General features: G+C 33.0%; 2 protein-coding genes across 13 annotated transcripts; one reads left to right on the forward strand and one right to left on the reverse strand.

Moving 5' to 3' along the window:
• The first annotated feature begins 1,906 nt into the window (after nucleotides 1-1,906).
• On the forward strand, nucleotides 1,907-9,382 carry LOC110792551 (uncharacterized). 12 transcript variants are annotated; one of them, XM_056829113.1, is made up of 5 exons: nucleotides 1,907-4,004; nucleotides 5,207-5,291; nucleotides 6,468-8,739; nucleotides 8,897-9,042; nucleotides 9,128-9,382. In XM_056829113.1, the coding sequence occupies exon 1, from the start codon at nucleotides 1,996-1,998 to the stop codon at nucleotides 3,901-3,903; it is 1,908 nt and encodes a 635-aa protein (XP_056685091.1). In that variant the 5' UTR covers nucleotides 1,907-1,995; the 3' UTR covers nucleotides 3,904-4,004; nucleotides 5,207-5,291; nucleotides 6,468-8,739; nucleotides 8,897-9,042; nucleotides 9,128-9,382. The 12 variants fall into 12 exon arrangements, with proteins under 12 accessions (XP_056685091.1, XP_056685092.1, XP_056685100.1 ...); XM_056829114.1 differs by having other exon boundaries at nucleotides 9,131-9,382; XM_056829122.1 differs by having other exon boundaries at nucleotides 6,468-8,147; nucleotides 8,704-8,744; nucleotides 8,897-9,382.
• A 3,682-nt stretch (nucleotides 9,383-13,064) lies between these two features.
• Nucleotides 13,065-15,715, reverse strand: LOC110792544 (transcription factor MYB86). Its single transcript, XM_021997364.2, has 3 exons — nucleotides 15,384-15,715; nucleotides 15,095-15,224; nucleotides 13,065-14,622 (listed from the first exon to the last, which is right to left on the reverse strand). The coding sequence occupies exons 1-3, from the start codon at nucleotides 15,514-15,516 to the stop codon at nucleotides 13,848-13,850; spliced, it is 1,038 nt and encodes a 345-aa protein (XP_021853056.1). The 5' UTR covers nucleotides 15,517-15,715; the 3' UTR covers nucleotides 13,065-13,847.
• Nucleotides 15,716-19,896: the final 4,181 nt, after the last annotated feature.

Raw genomic sequence — 19,896 nt, forward strand, 5'->3', positions numbered from 1 at the left:
GTTATTTAGTAATTTTGCTGATACTTAACTATAGCTAGTATTATATTGGTTAATTAGGTTGAAATTATTGAAATAATGCTAGATTAGAGAAAATATATATTACTAATGCTATTTTAGAGAAAGTGATAAAAAATTTGTTACCATTGAGAATTTGCAAAAGTATGATGCTACCATTGAGAATTTCCCTAAAATTTATAAAGAAAAAAAAACTCTGTAGATAATTTTTAAGTGTACTAGCATGATTATAAGAATATATATTGATTTTTCTTTTAAATATACATATGAATTCATTATCACAAACACCATTTGTACCAAACGGGACGTGAAGGGAAAAAGAATTTTGACGACCCGGTCAGTGAGTAGAAATTTTTAAAAATAGAGAAGCCACTAATTCCATACAAAAGGTCTTGCGCGTACAAGGTGTACGTACAATAAATTTATTGTACACCAAGATTATTATTAAGCAGTTTTTTGTAACTTTGAACTATTTTTCTGTAACTGTTATATTATAAAATTAAAAAGTTGATAGATAAACATTTTAAAGGGTTAAATGATTAATTTATACATTATTAGTGATTTTGAGGAAATAATTTTTATTCAAATGAAAAAATTTATCATTAAAAAATAGATAACTTTTACATATATAAATGTAACTTTTAAGCATTTTAAGTCAACTTTTACTCCGGTATACAATATTTATTATACACCCATTATAAATAAGAATTTGTGACTTCCATATTACTCCGTACGCTATACAGTTTTTTTTTTCTTTTTAAAAATAAAAAAAATTAACAGCATAGCTACACTTAATCATACAGTATTCTCCATAATGTGGAGTGGACTTATCTCCATATTACTGTAGTATACAGTTTCTATCATAATTAATGTCGACTTAATATGTTAACATTATTTGGACTTATCATAAAACCGAGAACTGATCATAAATAAATGTCGATTAAACGAACTTATTTCTTCATTTCTAAACAATTACTCCGTATCATTTTTATTGCCGACTTAACAAGTTAACATTATGTGGACTTATCATAAAACCGACTACTAATCATTTATTATAATCCATTTGTTCATAAATAAATGTCGCTTTAACTAATTTCTTCATTTCTAAATAATTACTCTGGATCATTTTTATAACATTAATGTAACTTCCACATTGATAAATTAAATAACTACACAAATATACAGATCGTTATTAATAATATAATAATTGTCTGAAATTATAAAAGTTATAATATTATTTCCAACCAGAATATATTATATTTAGAAGAAATAATTATTTTCAAAAGAATTTCAAAATTATTATGCATCGAAAATGAATGGAGTACTTAATTACGATTAAAGAAAACGTTATATTTTGCTTCTTCTAAACCACTGTAGAAATGCTAAAACGACAATGACATAAGAACAAACAGAGTAATACGGAGTATATCAAAAGGCCTTGCGCGCATCTGGTGTTCAGCAAATTTATTGTACATCAGTATATTTTAACCCCTTTTTTTTTGGTAACTTTTAACATCCTATTTTGTTTAACTTTTTATATGATGAAATATTTTTTTATGGATAAACTTGTTAAATTGTTACATGAATAACTTTATACATTATTAATGATTCTGAAGAGATAATATATATATATATATATATACTTCATTCGTTTTTTTTTTAAATGACACATTTAAACTTTTGTCACTATTTATTTAAACTATTTGACTATCAATTGTGATATTTTAAGAAAAAATATAGTCACGTGGAGTCTTGTTATAAACGTCTCATTGTATAGATTTATAATGTCAATTTATTGACCAATTGAGTTGACTCTACATTTATCTTACAATATTATTTGTAAATCGACCTTAAATAAGAGTTTGTGGTAATATATTTCAATTATTAATACACAAAACACAAAAAACATTCCTTCTAAAAATACCCCATTCCGCGATCCACGCCCATAATTTCTCTCTCCTCCTCAAACCCCCCAAAATAATGGCAGCATCCACTGCTCCAACTGCAACCACTACCACAGACCGAGAGAAGACACTCCAAGATGAACTCGCTTTCCCCATCCTTCTCACTGACCGACTCATCAAATCCGCCGGCGAAGCCGAGTCATCTCGCTCCGAGTGCGTCGATATTTCCCGCCAAGCCGACGAACTCTCCCACAAGCTCCGGGCAGCCGTCCGGTTAACTTCCTCACCGTCGTCGTCTTCCTCCATCTACGACCGTCCCATACGCCGTATCGCCGCTGATGTGGCGAAGAATCTAGAAAGAGCGTTAACCCTAGTTCGGAAATGCAAGCATACTGGTCTTCTTCGCCATGTCTTCCTCACTATAACTTCTTCTGCTGCGGATTTCAAGAAGGTTACGAACCTTCTACAGTCTTCGATTGGCGATTTTAGTTGGCTTTTGTCGATATACAGTGATGATGAAGGCGGCGCTAATTTGGCGATTCCACCGATTGCGAGGGATGATCCGATTATTGCTTGGGTTTGGTCTTCAATTGCGTCTTTGCAGATTAATCGGCAGGTGAAAGACCGAATTGATTCGGCGAATTATCTCGCTTCGTTGGCTGGCCATAATCAGAGGTATCGGAAGGTGATTGTGGAGGAAGGAGCGGTTTCTCCGTTGTTGAGGCTTTTGAAGGATGGAGGAGGTTCGCCGGAAGGTCAAATTGCGGCTGCCACGGCATTATATTTGTTGGTGGATGAGACGGAAAGGTCTGGAATTGTTACTAATGAGGGAGGGATACCGATTATGGTACAGGTGTTTGCGGAGTCGTGTATGAGTGTGCAGATTGCGGTGGCGGAATTGGTTGCAAAAGTTGCAGAGATCGATCCGGTTGCCAGGGAGGTGTTTGGGAAGGAGAATGTGTTGAAGCCATTGATTTCTTGCTTGATCTTGGACGTGGATATGGAGGATTACAAGCGGCTTTATGTGGGTGGAGGTAAGAATAGTATTCATTCTATAGTTCAGAAGGAATTAGCTGCTAAAAATTATCCGAATTATACTAATCGTGTTCTTAATCACGGTAATAGTAGTAATAGTTATCATAAGGTTCATTCGTGTTCTTCGTTTGATTCGAGGACTGGTGGGAGTTCTAGTAGAAAGGAGAGAGAGAATGCTTCGACTGAGGTTAAGCTTAAACTTAAAGTCAATAGTGCTTTGGCATTGTGGAGATTATGTGAAGGGAGTGTTTTCAATAGTCAGAAGGTTGCTGAGCCTAAAGGGTTGTTTTGCTTGTCCAAAATTATTGAAACCGAGAGAGGAGAGTTGCAATACCATTGTCTAATGGCGATTATGGAGGTTGCGAAAGTGGCTGAGGATAATGCAGACCTTAGGAAAGTGGCTTGGAAGCCGAGTTCTCCACCTGCTAAAGCAGTTTTAGACCAGCTTCTTAGAGTGATTAAGGAGGAGAGTAACCTGGATATTCAAATACCTGCTATCAAAGCAATCGGGTGTTTAGCGAGGATTTTTTCTGCTAAGGAAACAGGGATAGTTAGTTCATTGGTTGGTCAGCTTGGGAATAAGGATATTGGTGTAGCCATTGAAGCTGCTATTGCATTGGCAAAGTTTGCTTGCCCTGATAACCATAACTGTGTTTCCCATTCAAAAACAATAATTGAGTTCAATGGAGTTCCTCCATTGATGAAATTGTTGAGTGCTAGTGATCGCTCTAGGAAGCAGGGACTTGTTCTGCTCTGCTACTTGTCCATGCATGTTGGCAATAGCAAGGAACTTGCAGAAGCTAGAGCTTTGAAAACACTTGAGAGTGCAGCTAAGTCAGGGATGGCTCAAAATCCTGAAGTAAGAGAGATATTTTCCAGAGCTTTACATCATCTTATGTTGTATCAAGACGGGAGTCATCCTCACAACCATGGTTTTGCGGTGGTTTGAATTTTGAAGGGCTAACGATTGACTCCCAACTCCCAAGTACTTGTCGTTGGTGGGTACGTTGAAGCCCCGCTCTGTACATTGTAATCGTCAGAAACAAGAGGGTAAATTCTTGTAGTAAAATTCTTCGTTCTCAATCTTGTATGGCAACCTTTAATGAGTTTGCATATATGTGCTCAAAGAGTTGGGCTTGATGCAGTTCTGCCGTTGGTTTCAGAAATGTAAATTAGTGTTTTTTCATTGTTAATAACATTATTATTTATTTTCCCACATTTGTTGTTTGAGTTTCCAATCATCAAATAACTGCACACGTATCTACTAATAGTTTCCTGGAGTTAATAAGTGATATTTACATTTCATAGAATTTTAATGGATATATTCTGTTCATTATTTCTGCATTTTCATAGCCTTGTATTGTGTAGGATACTAAGGTCGTCTTTTTTCTTCTGGAATGTCATCTGGTTTATTTTCTGCACTTACAGCTTAAGGTTCTGAGTTCTAACTTTGGTACTGCAATAGTAAGTTGTTGATTGTCTTAGTTTATGTCTACCTACATGTCTAGTTACTCTTGCTTGATGTATGGAAACAACAAAGTTTTTATTGAGAAGATCTGATGTTCAAAAGGAAAACCTGAAATGCTATCCAGAGCTCAAGGTTAGGTGTGTTGTTTCAAGTTTATGGTACTTGCGTGCTTATCTCATGTGCACCGTGCTATATCAATCTTGTAAATTGTTAATTTGATCACCTCCCTGTGTTTTTCTGTTCCTGCCATTTTGCTCTGCTGTTCAGTGATCAATGAACATATTATATGAAACTTTGTTGTCAACCCCCCTCCTGAAATGGCCAACTGAAATGGAAACTTGGAAAGTAGGGAAGATAAAGGCTTCTCCCGTGTCTTTTGAACAGAAACATTATATAGCATCGACTAGCATATTGACGCTTGCTATTTCATGTGTATTGCATATTTGCTCACGTGGCCCTTGAAAGGCTGTCAAAATACAGTTGAAAGATCTAGCAATGGGTTATCTGCGAAGTTTGCCCCTCTTCATTGCCGGATATATTACTCAAGTTTCTTCTCATTTGTGTTACAGGATACGCATCTTCGGACAGTACACCGTTACGTTATATGTGCCCTTAACTTTGACTTAGTTAATAGCTATTAGGAGGTTATCTATAGAATGAGCATTATGATAATGAAGCAAAAATTGCATTTTGCTTCCTTTTATTTTGTCTTCTTCACATGCATCCTGTATTCTCACTGTACAATCTTTTTTGCGGACAACTTTAACTGCCTTCTTGCTTGCAGACAAAACAGCGAGTTCAAGCTGAAAACATGATGAAGTTGTCAACATGGTAAGAACGGTGAATTATTGGCGTCGCTGAATTGTTGGGTACACTCCTTTTTGTATAACCATCTTTAGCTTTTTCGTTACTGCATTAACTTAGAGTGAACATCTGCTGCTTATTAGTTGTTCTGCAAAAATTACAAGTTTTATGTATATGTACTTATTGCATAATATATTTCCATCTTTCAATATCTAATGTCTATCAGTTATATAATTGCCTCATTACGGTTTAAACACCTGCTGGCATGGGCGGACCCCCATTATTTTCCAAAAAAATTTACTTGACCCCGGAGGGGTTCAAAGGGACCCCATTATTTTCCAAAAAAATGTAGTAAATTAATATTGTGGTAATTAATTGCACTTAAAATAGTTAAAATATATCTAATAAACCTGCAATAATGACAATGAAATATTTTTGGCTTAGTGGTTCATTGATTTATATTGTACCCAGATAATTTGGGTTCAAATCCTCATAAAGGATATTTTTTAAAATTTCTTTTAACTTTATTCGTCTTTGGTTAATCCTCTAAATTCTTCATTTTTTTTTCCTTTGTATGTCGTTTTTTCTTCTTCACTTGTTTTTGTTTTTGTTTGTATAATAATTCATGATTTTGCTTTATAAAAACACAAAAAATAAATAGTAGTGTTATTTTTTCTTCAAAAAGTTTTCGAAATTTGCATAAGATATACTTCTAATAATGTATGTAATATTTCACTTTTATACACTTATAGTTGCATGTTACTTTGAACTTTTTAGAGGTCTAATTAATTACTTCGTATATAGATTTATAATGCCCCACAAGTGTCTTTGTGTGCTATTTGTTCAATGGCAATTATTTTAATAAAGTATCTCCTTCAAAGTATGAAAAACCCGTTTTCATTTTAAATTGAAATCGCGCCAAGTTTTTGTTGTAATTTGGATTAGGTATTGAGTTTTATTGTTATGAAAATCTAAAATTAAAGTTCTTAAATTCTCTACATATTGTATTAAGGCGTTTATAATAATTCGATTATTACTTTCAACTTTAAGCCACTAAAAGGAAAGAAAATCATAATTTTTTTGGACCCCCATATATAAATTCCTGGATCCGCCCCTGCCTGCTGGTCATAAACTATCTGTACTAATCTTAAATACTACTTTCTTATTCCTCCCCCTCCCCCTCTCAGTCTCGAGCATTTAGTTGTCCTACAGGATACTCAATCACTTGTCTTTTTATGCAGGTGCTTGGATTTAACATTAAAATGACAATAGCTGCGATTTTCTGAGGCAGTCATGCCCGAAGTGTAGTTTGTGAGAGGTTTGCTATTGTGCCTACTCTTAATCATGCTTCTTACTTCCATCGAATCACTATTCATGTAACTTAGATTACGATGTACATCCATTGCGGATGAAGTTTGAAGGAGGCTGCATTGCATGAAAGACAAGGTCAGATTTGAATCTATGGTCATTTGTGTTCAAAACAAGGAGAATAGCATGTCCACAGTTGAAATACAGCTCAATTGTCAAAGTGAACCTTGACCATAGCAATAGGGTGGTGCTCCTAAAAGGAAAACAACTAGCTAACTTTAAATGAGAATTAGAAATATCAGGCAGTTTAATGAGTCATTTTATTTAATTACTGTTATCCAAAGTTGAAAACTTGCCTACAAATCTTTTACAGCTTTGCTTAGAATGAATGGAAGCAACCTTCGCCATACTTCAGAGGATTTATCATTGGATCTCATTGATTGCCTTTCTTAAAAGGCACATATCTTCTAATTAATATTGTAGATGATCATATCATTTTACCAAGTTAAGTAAGAAATGAGTATGCATGAGGCTGACGTTTTGCTTTTGTATTTTATTCAATTGCATATGAAGCGTACCTTTCATTAACCTTGTCTCTTGTGCTTTTTGTGTGTTTATGTATGCGTTTGTTTGTGTTTTTAGGTTCATCTTATAGTTAGTTGATTTTTTGTCTATCCTCCGTTATTGATACCACAACAGACTTGCATTCTGATGGTGAAATTGAATTCCGTCCCTTCATTTTTCGAACTATTTTAGATCTTGATGCTGAATGCTTTATTGTTAGTTATACTTGGCTTTTACTTCAACTTTGCATTTAACATCCAACTTGTTAATTTAGTTGTGGTTGTTGAGGGTGCCTTTGGCTGGAAGCTACTTTGAGAAGTAGTGACAACTATGAGATAGACAATAATAGCTCAACTGCTGCAGGGTTCTAGTGATCCATTTTCTCTCATGCATTTTATTCCTAATGTGCAGAGTAAGACTGTAAGTTTTTTTTACTCCATGTCAACTTGCGTGATGGTAAGTATTGCAGGAATATGCACTTAATGGCTGGTTGCGTTCTTGCTTCAGATATATTTTCCCTTGATAATTGAATATAATTGCCAAATGTTACAGTATGTTGGGAAACTATTTGGTCAAGAGACCAATCGAAAGATTTACTGATCACCTAATAGACTTTGCAACTTTCGGACTGTGACAGGCTAGAACATTTTACAAACTTAAAATGGCATGCAGAAGATCAGCAATTTGGATGGGAGAATACATTTTCAAGCAGGGTGTAGAAAACATCATTAAGCTGGATACTTGGATTCGGCGTAGTTTTTCATGTTCTATAAACATGCCAGATTGTCTCATAGGATGTACATGGTAACCTCTGCAGTCTGCACCTTTCACTCTAGGTAATACACTGCCCTTTCTCTCAGGTAACTCAGGTAACTCAGGTCAGTAGTTCTTCAGTCCAGTTCTCGTCTTTGGTGTTCCACCATAACTCCAATGCTAATTAATCAACATTGTTACCGGGAATAGAAAGGCTGTTGCTGGCTAACAGGGATAAAAGTGAGTCAATAGGAGCTAATCAATCATTCAGAGGAAAGTAGCTGGCCACTAAAAAGGTTACTGTACATGCTTATTTTCTGGATTCTTCTTTTGAGTTTTGGCAGAATTTACTTGAGTGGTTTTCACAAGCTAGGCCATATTCGTTGCACCTTTTTCTGTGCGTAGGTGATATATATGATGTGCGTTATATTACCCAGAAAATTGGTCCAGCAATTAGCTGAAAAGGCGGTACCCGCCTACCTAGGTTGGTGGGGAGTGAATGGTAGACCCAACTAGTTGGTTTGGTGAATATGACTTGAACTGTTGCCTTTTTTTATTATTAAACCAAGGTTTTTGTATGGAAGTAACCTGAAGTTGAAACTTATTACAGCTCCTTACAATACAAACTTCATTGGCAGATTCGTGCAAGGATAGTTACTGGTGTTATTGGGGAAAACTGACCTATGTTTTATCCCTTTATGGAGGTTGTTTCATGTAGATTGACAAGTTTAATTTATTTTTGTTTTCTGTCCTTTGTGTTGTTGTTTTTCAATAAGAAAAATCCAATAATAATAATTATAAGTCTCTCCGTACGTAGTCCTATCTGTTTGAACATCTTATCTTCATCAACAGAGAGGCAGTGGAGAAACTATTGGTTCGAGCATGAATGTACGGTACTCCTTCCATTCCTAAATTTTCTTCACATTTTTCAATTTGGGTTGTCCCAATTCTATTTTTGGTTGATTACCAATCGACGTTATTACTCGTTTTCTCTCAAATTCCGGCACTCTACTTATTTTCTTCTTAATTTCCATGTCGAATCCAGGTACAAACTACAAAGTAAAGTGGAAAACAGAGGGAGCACGGAGTACTTAATACAAATGATGCGGATTAATGTACCGAATATGGAGTATGTACGAGCCATACTAGAACTACGCGATGTATGAATTACAATCTATCCAAGATTCCAAGGTAATACTTGCAATAGTACTTTGTGAGTACGATAATTCGACACCCAACCGAAGGACTAATACGGGGATACTATTGTGGTTATTAGCAGCCCTACGAAGACTGACTTGAATAGGAAGCTGGCATCTTCAAGATTTCAACCACACACACATTTGTACTGTTGTTTTCCAGAATTCTGCATAAATACAAAGGGACCATAGAATTAAGGTCTAGACAACGTCTAACTCATTCCATGATTAAGGGAATGGACCTTTGTAATACTATGAGAATGAGACGCATCTTTCTCTGGTCCTCCATGTGCGTATCTCATTTCTATCCATTGATTTTGATGTTCACCTAATAACCTATATGTATATATTTATCCGGAAACATTCAGATCAGACCAAATCATAAACTAGAAAAATCAGACCAGAACAGGTGAAGAGAACAAAACTTAAATCGGATGAGACTGAATTGAACTTTGCTAAAGTCTATACCCGTTTCAAATTTTATGTATTTATAATTTTATATGTATGTCTGTACTTATAATTCCTTTGCACATATTTGTAATATGAACAATGGAAACTTATGATGAAGTTATGAGACGGTAAACAGATGGAAGATAGAATTAACCTAGTACAATTTACGTGGTTTTTATATCTAGTTTGGATTTACATAATACCTTCTCATTGTATGAAATAGAATTATCTAGTTATTAACCTAGTCTGGATTTACATAATACTCACATATTAACCTTCTATGTATTAAAATACTGTCCTCGAGTCATTCTTCATTCTTGGGATATAAATGAAGCTACATGTACAAGTTAATTGTAAAGTGTGGCAATCATTGCCCGTTGCTAAAATGAATCAAATTAGTGAGTACACAAGCCAAGCTGTCATCATAATTTATACATGATCCTTGAAAAGTAGGAAAATGTTATCTGGATTATTTTTAGGGTGGGCGCCATAGCCCATACTACAAATGTACAACTCCTAAAACAAATATCACTATAATTACTACAGTATGTACATGTATGATAAATGATAACCAACATAAGTTGGTGGATTAGTGGGGAACTCACCTTGTTACTTGGAGGTCACAAGTTCGAGGGCCATCATCTGCAAAATGATTGGGAGTGGCTCAAACGAAGACCTGCGAAGCTGGGCTGGTTAACCTATAGGTGGTGGTTTAGTAGGGTTCCTTCTTCTTACCTTTAGAAAAAAACAAAAAAATGTATGATAAATGATTAAATGTGCTGCCCTAACTAAGTTTCGTGTACCTTTCCCTTTTGAAAAACATAATGTATAAACAATGTTTTGTTAAAAAAGATAAAGTGATCTCATAGTGCAGATATAGCTGTAGCTCCAAATCCTTGAAAGTTCTTCAGAAAATGTGTACGAAGTTGAGTACTCCGTATTATTTTGATTATGCATGTATTGTTAGATGTTAGAAGGGAAATCCAGTCATGCACATCTCATATTGGATTTTATTCTACGGGGTAGATGCCTAGATGGGTCTCTTAGAAAAGGCTATGCTAGGATAGTAGGACGTGAATCGTGATTGAGGTCGATGTATATGACAAAATTTAAGTGAACCGTATGTTATGTAATGCATGGTCGGTTATGGTACTATTCCTTACCTTTTAAAAAAAAACTAAGCTTTCATATTGGATTTATTGTACGGAATAAAGTCTCTTAGAAAAAGGCTATGCTAGGATAGTAGGACGTGATCGAGGTCGAGGTCGATGTGTATGACAAAATTCAAGTGATTGTATATTCATATATGATATGTTATGCATGGTCGGTTATGGATATATTCCTTACCTTTAAAAAAAACAAAACTACTCGATAGTAATAATTATTTCTATCTCGATACTGCAATTGTATGACTAAACTAGATGACATCCAACCACTGCACATTCAGGCTCGTCGAAATTGAATTCGAATTGCCCAACCAAACAAGACACAAGTCCAAGGGACCTAGAAAATGGATTATTATTTAAGGAATAAAATCCATGGAGAAAACAGCAAGTTATGATGAACACAAAAGCAAAAGCCAATTAGATTAGGCTAATCAAGAAAACCATATCCTAAGCACAGATCAGCAATAATAGACATATAGCTTAATCCAGCTAGACTACTATACCTTATACCAATCCAAATTTGCTTTTTATACAGTCAATTTCAAACGAGGGAAAAAGTTCAAAACAAAGTTGTTTTTATCCCTCTTTTCATTTACTGTATGTACACAGAATAATAAAATCAATGAAAGGTAACTTTTAGGGTTTTGAATTTATGTTAATCACACATAACATAACACCCCTCCTTTTTCCCCGGTCCCTTTGTCTGTACGGGTTTAGACGAGGGTGTAATTTGTACTCTGTATCTGTTTTTAGTATGTTGCATGGTGGTTTTCATTTATGTGGTTAACTTGAATGAGTTTTGCTTTAGCTTATTTCTTACCAGAAAAAGTAATATACCAGTGCGGGTTTTTACAAGAAAAAGTATCACGATCAATCGTCTTTACTCTTTAATTAAGCAAGTTCCAAGACTTGCAACTACATACAACGTAATTGAGGATCGAAATCATGTCAAATATCATATAATCATTCATAGATCGAGTTAATTAGACAATTAGTTACCTTATTCTGTTATTCGCGTATTAAGTCTTTCTCTATTAGTCGCTCTAACAATGTTAAGAATGGTGCATTTATCTTTCATAGATTAAGTTTTTGACTTTTTGTATTCAAAAGGGTAGACTCCCACACTACAAGAATTTGTATCTTTAACGACAACCTAATTACGACGGGTCAAAAATCCCGTCGCAAAAGCCTTTTGCGACGGGGCAAACAACCAAACAATGACGGGAATAACCGTCGCAAATGTCTTTTACGACGGGTTTACGACGGATTTACGACGGGATTTCTATTAACGACGGCCCCCTTTTATGACGGGTTCGCGACAGGAAATCCCGTCGTTAATCAACGATTATTGGCCTTTCGCGACGGGATTTCTCGTCGTTAATAGTACAATTTCTTGTAGTGCCATCCAACTTTATGTAATTTGCTTACACGTTATTAATAATAATAATAATAATAATAATAATAATAATAATAATAATAATAATAATAATATAAATAATAATAATAATAATATTTTAATATATGAAATATAGCCGTTGTAATAGGAGTTTTATTTTAACTTAACAATTTAATATAATCTGTGCATTGTATGGGCTAAAATCTAATTAATTAATAATGGAGTAAATAACGATAACAATTTTAAACAAGTTGCAACTACTAGTCTACTAATAATGTGACTGAGAATCAAAACCATGCAAATAATTTCATAATATCATTCACCGACCGTTTAGATGATTAGTAATGAATGTAAAACAATAAAAAGAGAATATAAAGCTACTTTTGATTTCCCATTAACGTTAAAGGATTGTTTTAATTTGGTCTCCTTATTTTCACTTATATCAAAACATATTAAGGGAGTAAGGGTGGTGTGTACGTTTTATTCACTTATTTTTCATTTATATTTAATTTTTTTTGTAAACTTGTTTTTCTAAAATGAGTGGAAATAAGGTGAACAGAACAAAAGTCTTAGTCCACCTAATACTTCGATCCGTAGTAATGAGTTTAAAGAAGTCGGCTAAGTGTTGATAAAAGTTAATTAAGTAATAAATATCCCTTACAATTTATAACTAGTATTAAAAAGTCCACATATAAAAATTCAGATAAGTTCAAATGAATTCAGATAAGTAAAATTAGGTGAATATTTTTTTTTTGGTTCTACTACGAGGAGTTCCCACCGCCTTCGGCGAGGTAATCTCCCGTGGGAGTTTGCATGGGTACCTCAATGGGCAGCATCCCTCCCAGTTGAGATTTTTTCCATTCCCAAGGCTCGAACCCGAGACCTTGGTTAAGGAGCAAGAGGCCCTTAACCACTCATGCTAACCTCAATTGGTAAAATTAGGTGAATATAACATACTCTCGCTTAAATAAATTAAAAGAAGTGAAATAATGGGAGGCAGAAACATACATGGACCACAATAATGGCTTGGTACATTCAATTTAAAATATTAAGTTGTTACACGTACATTTTTTTGGAAATCAAATAATTATTTTATATGGACCACAAAATTAGTTTCCCTCAATTTAAAACTTTGTACATTCAATAACATCATAACACTATTCTATTCACCATTTTTCTCACTGAATAAATTGCAGAAACTAAATCAATCACAAAACCACCTTGACTAAGAATTTTGCACCCCCTAATAATTAATTTGTCAAAATCACACCCCAAAAAAAAAATTGACAAAGAAAGAATAACAAATTAAAATGATCAATCATTAAAACAAAAAAATTCTTCAACTCACATTTTTTTCTTCTCATCTTTAACTTTTCAATGAGCAATGTATATGCTCTTTCAGCTACTTTTGGTGTACTTGTTTGATACCTTTTCAACCTATATGCTGCCAAGCTGAATAGCACGTGGTTTCATCCCAAAACCAATTAATCAGACATAAAAGGTTAAGCCCCGTAAAGTTGACAAGGGTATGACCCGTTGAGCCAAAATGGGGCAACCCATTGGAAAGCGGATCATATACTCCGTACAGTGTAACAGGACGAACGAAAAAGAGTCGCCTATCCGGTTTTTTTTTTATGCGAATGAGCTAGCCACAAGGGCGGTGATGAGAATTGACCCCATGATCACTTGAAACCGGGATAGAAGCTCTAACCAACTGAGCTATCCCTCAGAGTCGTCTATCAGTCAACACACACTTAATGACTTTAATAACAATAATAAGTTTCTCATTCAAGAAATGTGTTGTAAGAAATAATCAAGGTTTCCTGCTGCTGCAGTTACTAAATCTTGATCTTCCTCCCATGGACTTGTTTGATCAGCTTCCATTTTAATCATCCCTCCAAAATTAACAGGAAACTGGAAAATTTCAGACTGATCAAACTTGTTCTGCTGTTGATGATGATCTGTACTGCAACTTTCCCAGGAAAATCTTCCATTATTATTATTAGAATTAACCATCATATTATTATTACTAGTATTATTCGAACTGCTACTCGAACACTCTTTCCCTTCACTGAATATCACAGAATCTGACCCCAAATTCTGGCTCTCGAAATTATTATCAGTAAAACAACTCTGCTGCAGAAAATACTGCTGCGACTGTAACTGAGACTGCGACGACTCCATCATCGGTTTAAGCAGACTCAGATAACTCTGAGACGACGACAACCCAGTAAAAACAGGCTGTATTAAACTGAATTGGTGGGAACTCAATGAGGATGAGAATGAACTTGTGTTTGTTGTTAACTCTGCAGTGTTGCTGAGAGGAAATGGTGGTTGTTCCATTTTGACAGCTCGCAATACATTCTGGGTTTCAGCTGCGGTTTTAAAGCCATTGTTGCAGATGATGTTGATGTTATTATTAGGCTGCAGTTTAGTTAACAGAGGTTCATGTGTTTGTGGGTTAATCCCTTGTTTCATCAGCTTCTTTTTCAGACATGAATTCCAGAAGTTTTTTATCTCATTATCTGTTCTTCCTGGTAATTGTGATGCTATTTGTGCCCACCTGTACAATTATATATAATTTTCATCAGCAATAATTCCACAATAAACCATTTTTGGGACTGGTTTTTTTTTGTTGTTATTGTTGTAATAATTCCACAATTAAGTTTTGACAGATGGAAGAAAATGGAGTATCTTTTACTGTTGATGAATAAAAAGCAGAACCAATGAACACCCTTTTTTTTTTACATAATCATCATGAATACCAAAACAGTCAAACTTTTAAGTAATCTATTGCAACTTTTTAACAGTTATTTGTACTCCACTTCTGTCCGGAATTAGTTGTCACGCTGATAGTGTAATTGAACCGGAGTATATGTTGATTTGTTACAATTAAACTCGGAAAAACTAGTTCAGATTATACTATCAACGTGATATTTCATAAACGGACTGAAAAAGTTCATGTTTATACCTTTTAAGGAAAGGAACTTTCAGAATAATTTCATTAAAAATAAGGGAAAATGAGAAAATCATACCTATTTCCTAGAATTTGGTGAAGACTAACAATAAGATCTTCTTCTTCCTTAGAGAACACTCCTCTCTTAAGATCTGGTCTTAAGTAATTAATCCATCTCAACCTACAACTCTTTCCACACCTTTGCAAACCTGCAAATAATAATAAAATCATATGTTATGTTATCATACCATTAAATTGAGCTATTTTCAAAAATGAAAAAAAATGAAAAAAAACTTCATCTTTTATTTTTAGAAAAGGAAATAAATAGATAAATGTTTGAAGAAAAGATGAACAAGTATATGGTATACCAGCAAGCTTAGGGACAGAACTCCAGCAACCGACGCCGAAACGAGTAATGTGATTAAAGAGCTTCTCATCTTCTTCAGGAGACCATAACCCTTTCTTCAACTTTGGTTTTGTACAACAAGAATGGCGCACCATACTTTTTTTTTTTTTGTAAAAAAAATATATATTTTTTGAATTATGAATGAATAATAATAAATAGAAATGAAGTGTTTAATTTCCTTTTATGTGTAGAAAATATTTGATGGAAAGAAGAAGAAGTGATGAGCTAGGCTAGCTTAGCTTAGCTTAGCTTAGTTTAGTTACTCGTACGATAATGAGTTAGCAAGAGATCAAACATATGACAAGTGTTGCAGGTTTATATATAGTACTACTATATTTATCATCAAGCACTATTAATAGAAAGTAAAATTATTACTTGCCAAAAAAACATTATTATTTTCACTATTCACTATTGTAATTTTCTTAGGATAAAAAATGTATTACGTACCATAAATTCCATAAATGACTCTGGCAATTAATTAGTAAATTATCAGACCACGTGTCACTGAACCCATCCCTATCCAGTTTGCATTAGGCCTGGTTATTGGATAATGTAACCTAATGGATTTAGGATTAGGGTCAAGTTAGAGGTCTTTTACTGGACATAACTCTTATATATTGCACAGGTTATTGATCAAAGTCAGTATATGGTCAAACTAATAGTCTAATAACTTTAGAAATTAAAATAATTATGTTCTAAACAATCATCGATTTACGGAGTATACCTTTTTATTCCCTTGTAATAACCTTTTGTCTAATTTTTTTCGATGCTCGTTTATCGACCTGCTATTGACCGTCCAATATCGACATGTTTTAAAGAGACCAATTGGTGATCAGACTCACTTTTAAACTTGTGTCGATATTGAATTGACCCGCATAACAAACAGGTTTAACAGGTATACTATTGAGCATGGTCTGGTATAGTTAAAAAATCAAGCATCAGTCGATCTGATAGGAGATTAATTGAAAAATCTAATCATACTTAGAATTTAAGATAAAGGGTATGAAAGAGAGAGAGGAAGAGGAGATGAAGGAAGATGAAGCAATCAAGTGGGTTTTACGCAAGTAATGCTTTTTTAAGTTAGAATAAAAATAAATTAAAATATTGATTGGGTTTTAAGATATCTCATTTCCTTCCTAATTAATTCACTAATTATTAAATAAATACAAATAATTATGTGAAAGAGAATTGAAGAAGAAGGGTGCAAACGTGTGAATTAAATAAAAATAATTAGGAGTAGGAATACAGTGAACATTGGGACATCTTACGTAGTAGCTGTGTTTTGGTCCACAATAATGGGAGAAGTAGTAATTCGTACAAACTTACAATTTGTTTAGTTTCGTTTCATTTCATTTATTTATTTTATATTTCAAACATAATAATTAATGTGAAGTGTATTTAAAGATGAAGTTTTTAAATTAATGTTTAGACCATAACATGTCTTATATGACTATTTTTAAAGATGGAACTTAATTACTAATTTTTTTTAAAATACACTTTTTTTTTTTTTGATATAGAGTGGCCTATGAGAGAAAAATTTACAGCCATATTTTTTAGGCAATTTTGTCAAAAATGACCTTTTATAACTCAAATTTTGCGATAAAGAACCTTATATAATTTTTTTTGTGAAATCACACCTTAATGTAAATTTTCTTGCGAAAAAGGACCTAAGAGACATTTCCGGCATTGACTGAGCTTTTCCGCCATTGACTTGCACGTGAGCAGCATGTGTGGCTTAAGTTGGCTATAGACACTGATTTTTCCGAGTCTTGAATTTTGAAATTTGATTTTGTTTTGATTTTTTTTTCAACTTTAGGTTTTAACGCTTAGAATTTTAGAGGAAAGTTGGGTGTGGTTAGCAAAATAAAGCCACACGGGCTTTTCACGTGCAAGTCAATGGCCGGAAAAGCTCAGTTAATGCCGAAAACTTACTTTTGGTTGTCTTTTGCAAAAAAAATATATTACATTAAGGTGTGATCGATTAAACAAAAGTAAATTATACAAGGTCATTTCTCGCAAAAAAAAATTTACATTAAGGTGTTATTTCACAAATAAAAAATTATATAAGGTCCTTTCTCGCAAGATCTGGTTATAAAAGGTTCTTTTGAGCAAATTTGCCTATTTTTTATGGCTCTTAGTTAAACAAAATTATTTTCCGTAACAAAAATGGTTTAATCGTAAAAATCAATTTTATTCAACAATTTTTTGTTTTTGTAATAATAAGTTGTAGTGGTCACAAAATTCAATTTTAAAAAAAGTCAGTTCAATTATCAAAATGAGTTTTGAATAGCTAGTAAGTCTCAATCAGATTTGAAAAATGTGTCAAAAAAAACACAAAAATTGAAAAATCAGGTGGGGAAAATGTCTGAATAAAGGTACGAACCAACTTTGTAAAAAAAAAAGAGTGTGTAAATATCTTTTTTAGTTCCATGTTTAGCAAGTACGTAGTATACTAGTACTAAATTGGATTCATGCACCATTGTCATATATAAGCCGTGCATTATTCATGATTCATTTTCAACTGTTACAATTCGAAAGCAATCTAACAAGTTAGGATCCATACCACACATAAATATTCAATTCATCGATGAATTATTAATTAATACAAGTACTTATATATATATATATATATATATATATATATATATATATATATATATATATATATATATATATATATATATATATATATATATATATATAACGTACGAATTGAAGTATAAAAATTATGTACGTAATACGAAGTATTTCCTACAAGAAACATACTCCCTCAATCCGTCTCTTTTTGTTTGCCCCGATCTTATTTCACTTTGTGGTGTCCCTTTGAGTGAATAATCTCAAGGGACAGAGTCGCATAGGGATAACTTTATACGGAATACTTCATTTGCCTATATTAGTAACATGATAGTCTTGTCTCGTTCGAGTCAGAAACAACAATAAATGTACAGACGTTTATAATTATATAAGTAAAAACTCGTTATATTGTAAGTCTGTCTCATGTAAAACTCGTTGATAAAAACTCCAAGTGAATTTGTGGTTATAGAAGACTCATAATCAGGATTGATTATACTTCCTCGTTCGACAAATATCGTACCATGCTGACTTTTACACTATTCATGTTGTGTCTTTGATCATCTTTTGTAAAATATACATAAGAAATATGTAATGCTATAGGATCTTATTAGATTCACATCTATATATACTTTCTAAAAATAATTATAAATATTTATTTATACATAATTTGAGAAATAACGGGTCAAAGTCATATATTGAAAAGCATGAAATTAACATGGTGTAATATTTTCGGAACAGATCGAACAAGTATAAAAATTGCATTGCCGATGTGGTGATGATCTTATAATTTTTTTTTTTTTTTTGGTGCGAATGAGCCACTAGGGCAATATGGTGATGATCTTATAATATGAGTAGTCTTTATGCTTTGTTTCTCATTCGGGGTTTATACTTTCCAAAGCTTTGAATTCTTGCGCATACAATATTTGATTCATATCTGTATGGACCCCACTTCTCTTATACTTAGTGTCGGCTGATTCTCTAAATATGCTTTGTATTTGACTCCAATTTATCTCTAATTTTTAATTAATTAATTCCTCAATTATACATTATATACGTACATGCACTTTCAATACATTTTTGCTGTCAATCTAATCATTAAAAGCGTGTCTTTTTAAGGGATTATGTCAACTAATTAACATCACTCTTTAGTCTTTACTAATAATCATTGCTTAAGCTTAATTAATCAACTTAATTAGTTCAGTAATAACCGACAACATTTTATTCATTACATTATACCTATAATAAATACTTATTAGAATTAATCACTATAAATCATGCATCTAAACGTCAACTTTAATGTAAGGGTTATTTTTCTGTGGTTTTATTTAAACTAGCTACATATCCGCGGCATACTTTTTTTTAAAAAAATTTATTATTATATTATGTATTATATTATATTATTATTACCTGGAAAATTTGGCAAATACAATCTTTTAAAGTTTCATATTTGTCAATTACAACCTTAAACTTTTAATTTTGTCAATTATAACCTTAACTTAATTTATACATCCATTTTAAATTATAACTCAAAGTGACTTTCCAGCAAAAATAATCGGAAGATGATGTCATAATGTTATTAAAAAAATAATTACATAATTCCTATAAAAAAATTAAATCAAAAAATAAGAGTTAAAACAAAAAAAAGTCGAAAAATAAGAATTAAGAAAAATCGAAAAATATATATTTTTTAATAGATATTATGTAATTGTTTTTTTAATAACATTATGACATCATCTTTTGGTTATTTTTGCTGAAAAATGAGTTTGGGTTGTTATTTAAAATAGATCTATAAGTTTAAGGTTGTAAATGACAAAAGTAGAAGTGTTGAAATTGACAAATAAGAAACTTTACTAGGTTGTATTTACCAAATTTGTCTTATTACTTCGTAAGAAAGAAAAACT

This window comes from Spinacia oleracea, chromosome 5 (genome assembly GCF_020520425.1).
Source record: "Spinacia oleracea cultivar Varoflay chromosome 5, BTI_SOV_V1, whole genome shotgun sequence".
Classification (NCBI taxonomy): Eukaryota; Viridiplantae; Streptophyta; class Magnoliopsida; order Caryophyllales; family Amaranthaceae; genus Spinacia; species Spinacia oleracea.

Coding starts and splice junctions, on each gene's coding strand:
- LOC110792544 (XM_021997364.2), bottom strand. CDS start 15,516: ATGGTGCGCCATTCTTGTTGTACAAAACCAAAGTTGAAGAAAGGGTTA. Junction 15,225..15,383: donor TTCTGTCCCTAAGCTTGCTG/GTATACCATATA, acceptor TATTATTTGCAG/GTTTGCAAAGGTGTGGAAAG. Junction 14,623..15,094: donor CACCAAATTCTAGGAAATAG/GTATGATTTTCT, acceptor ATAATTGTACAG/GTGGGCACAAATAGCATCAC.
- LOC110792551 (XM_056829117.1), top strand. CDS start 1,996: ATGGCAGCATCCACTGCTCCAACTGCAACCACTACCACAGACCGAGAG.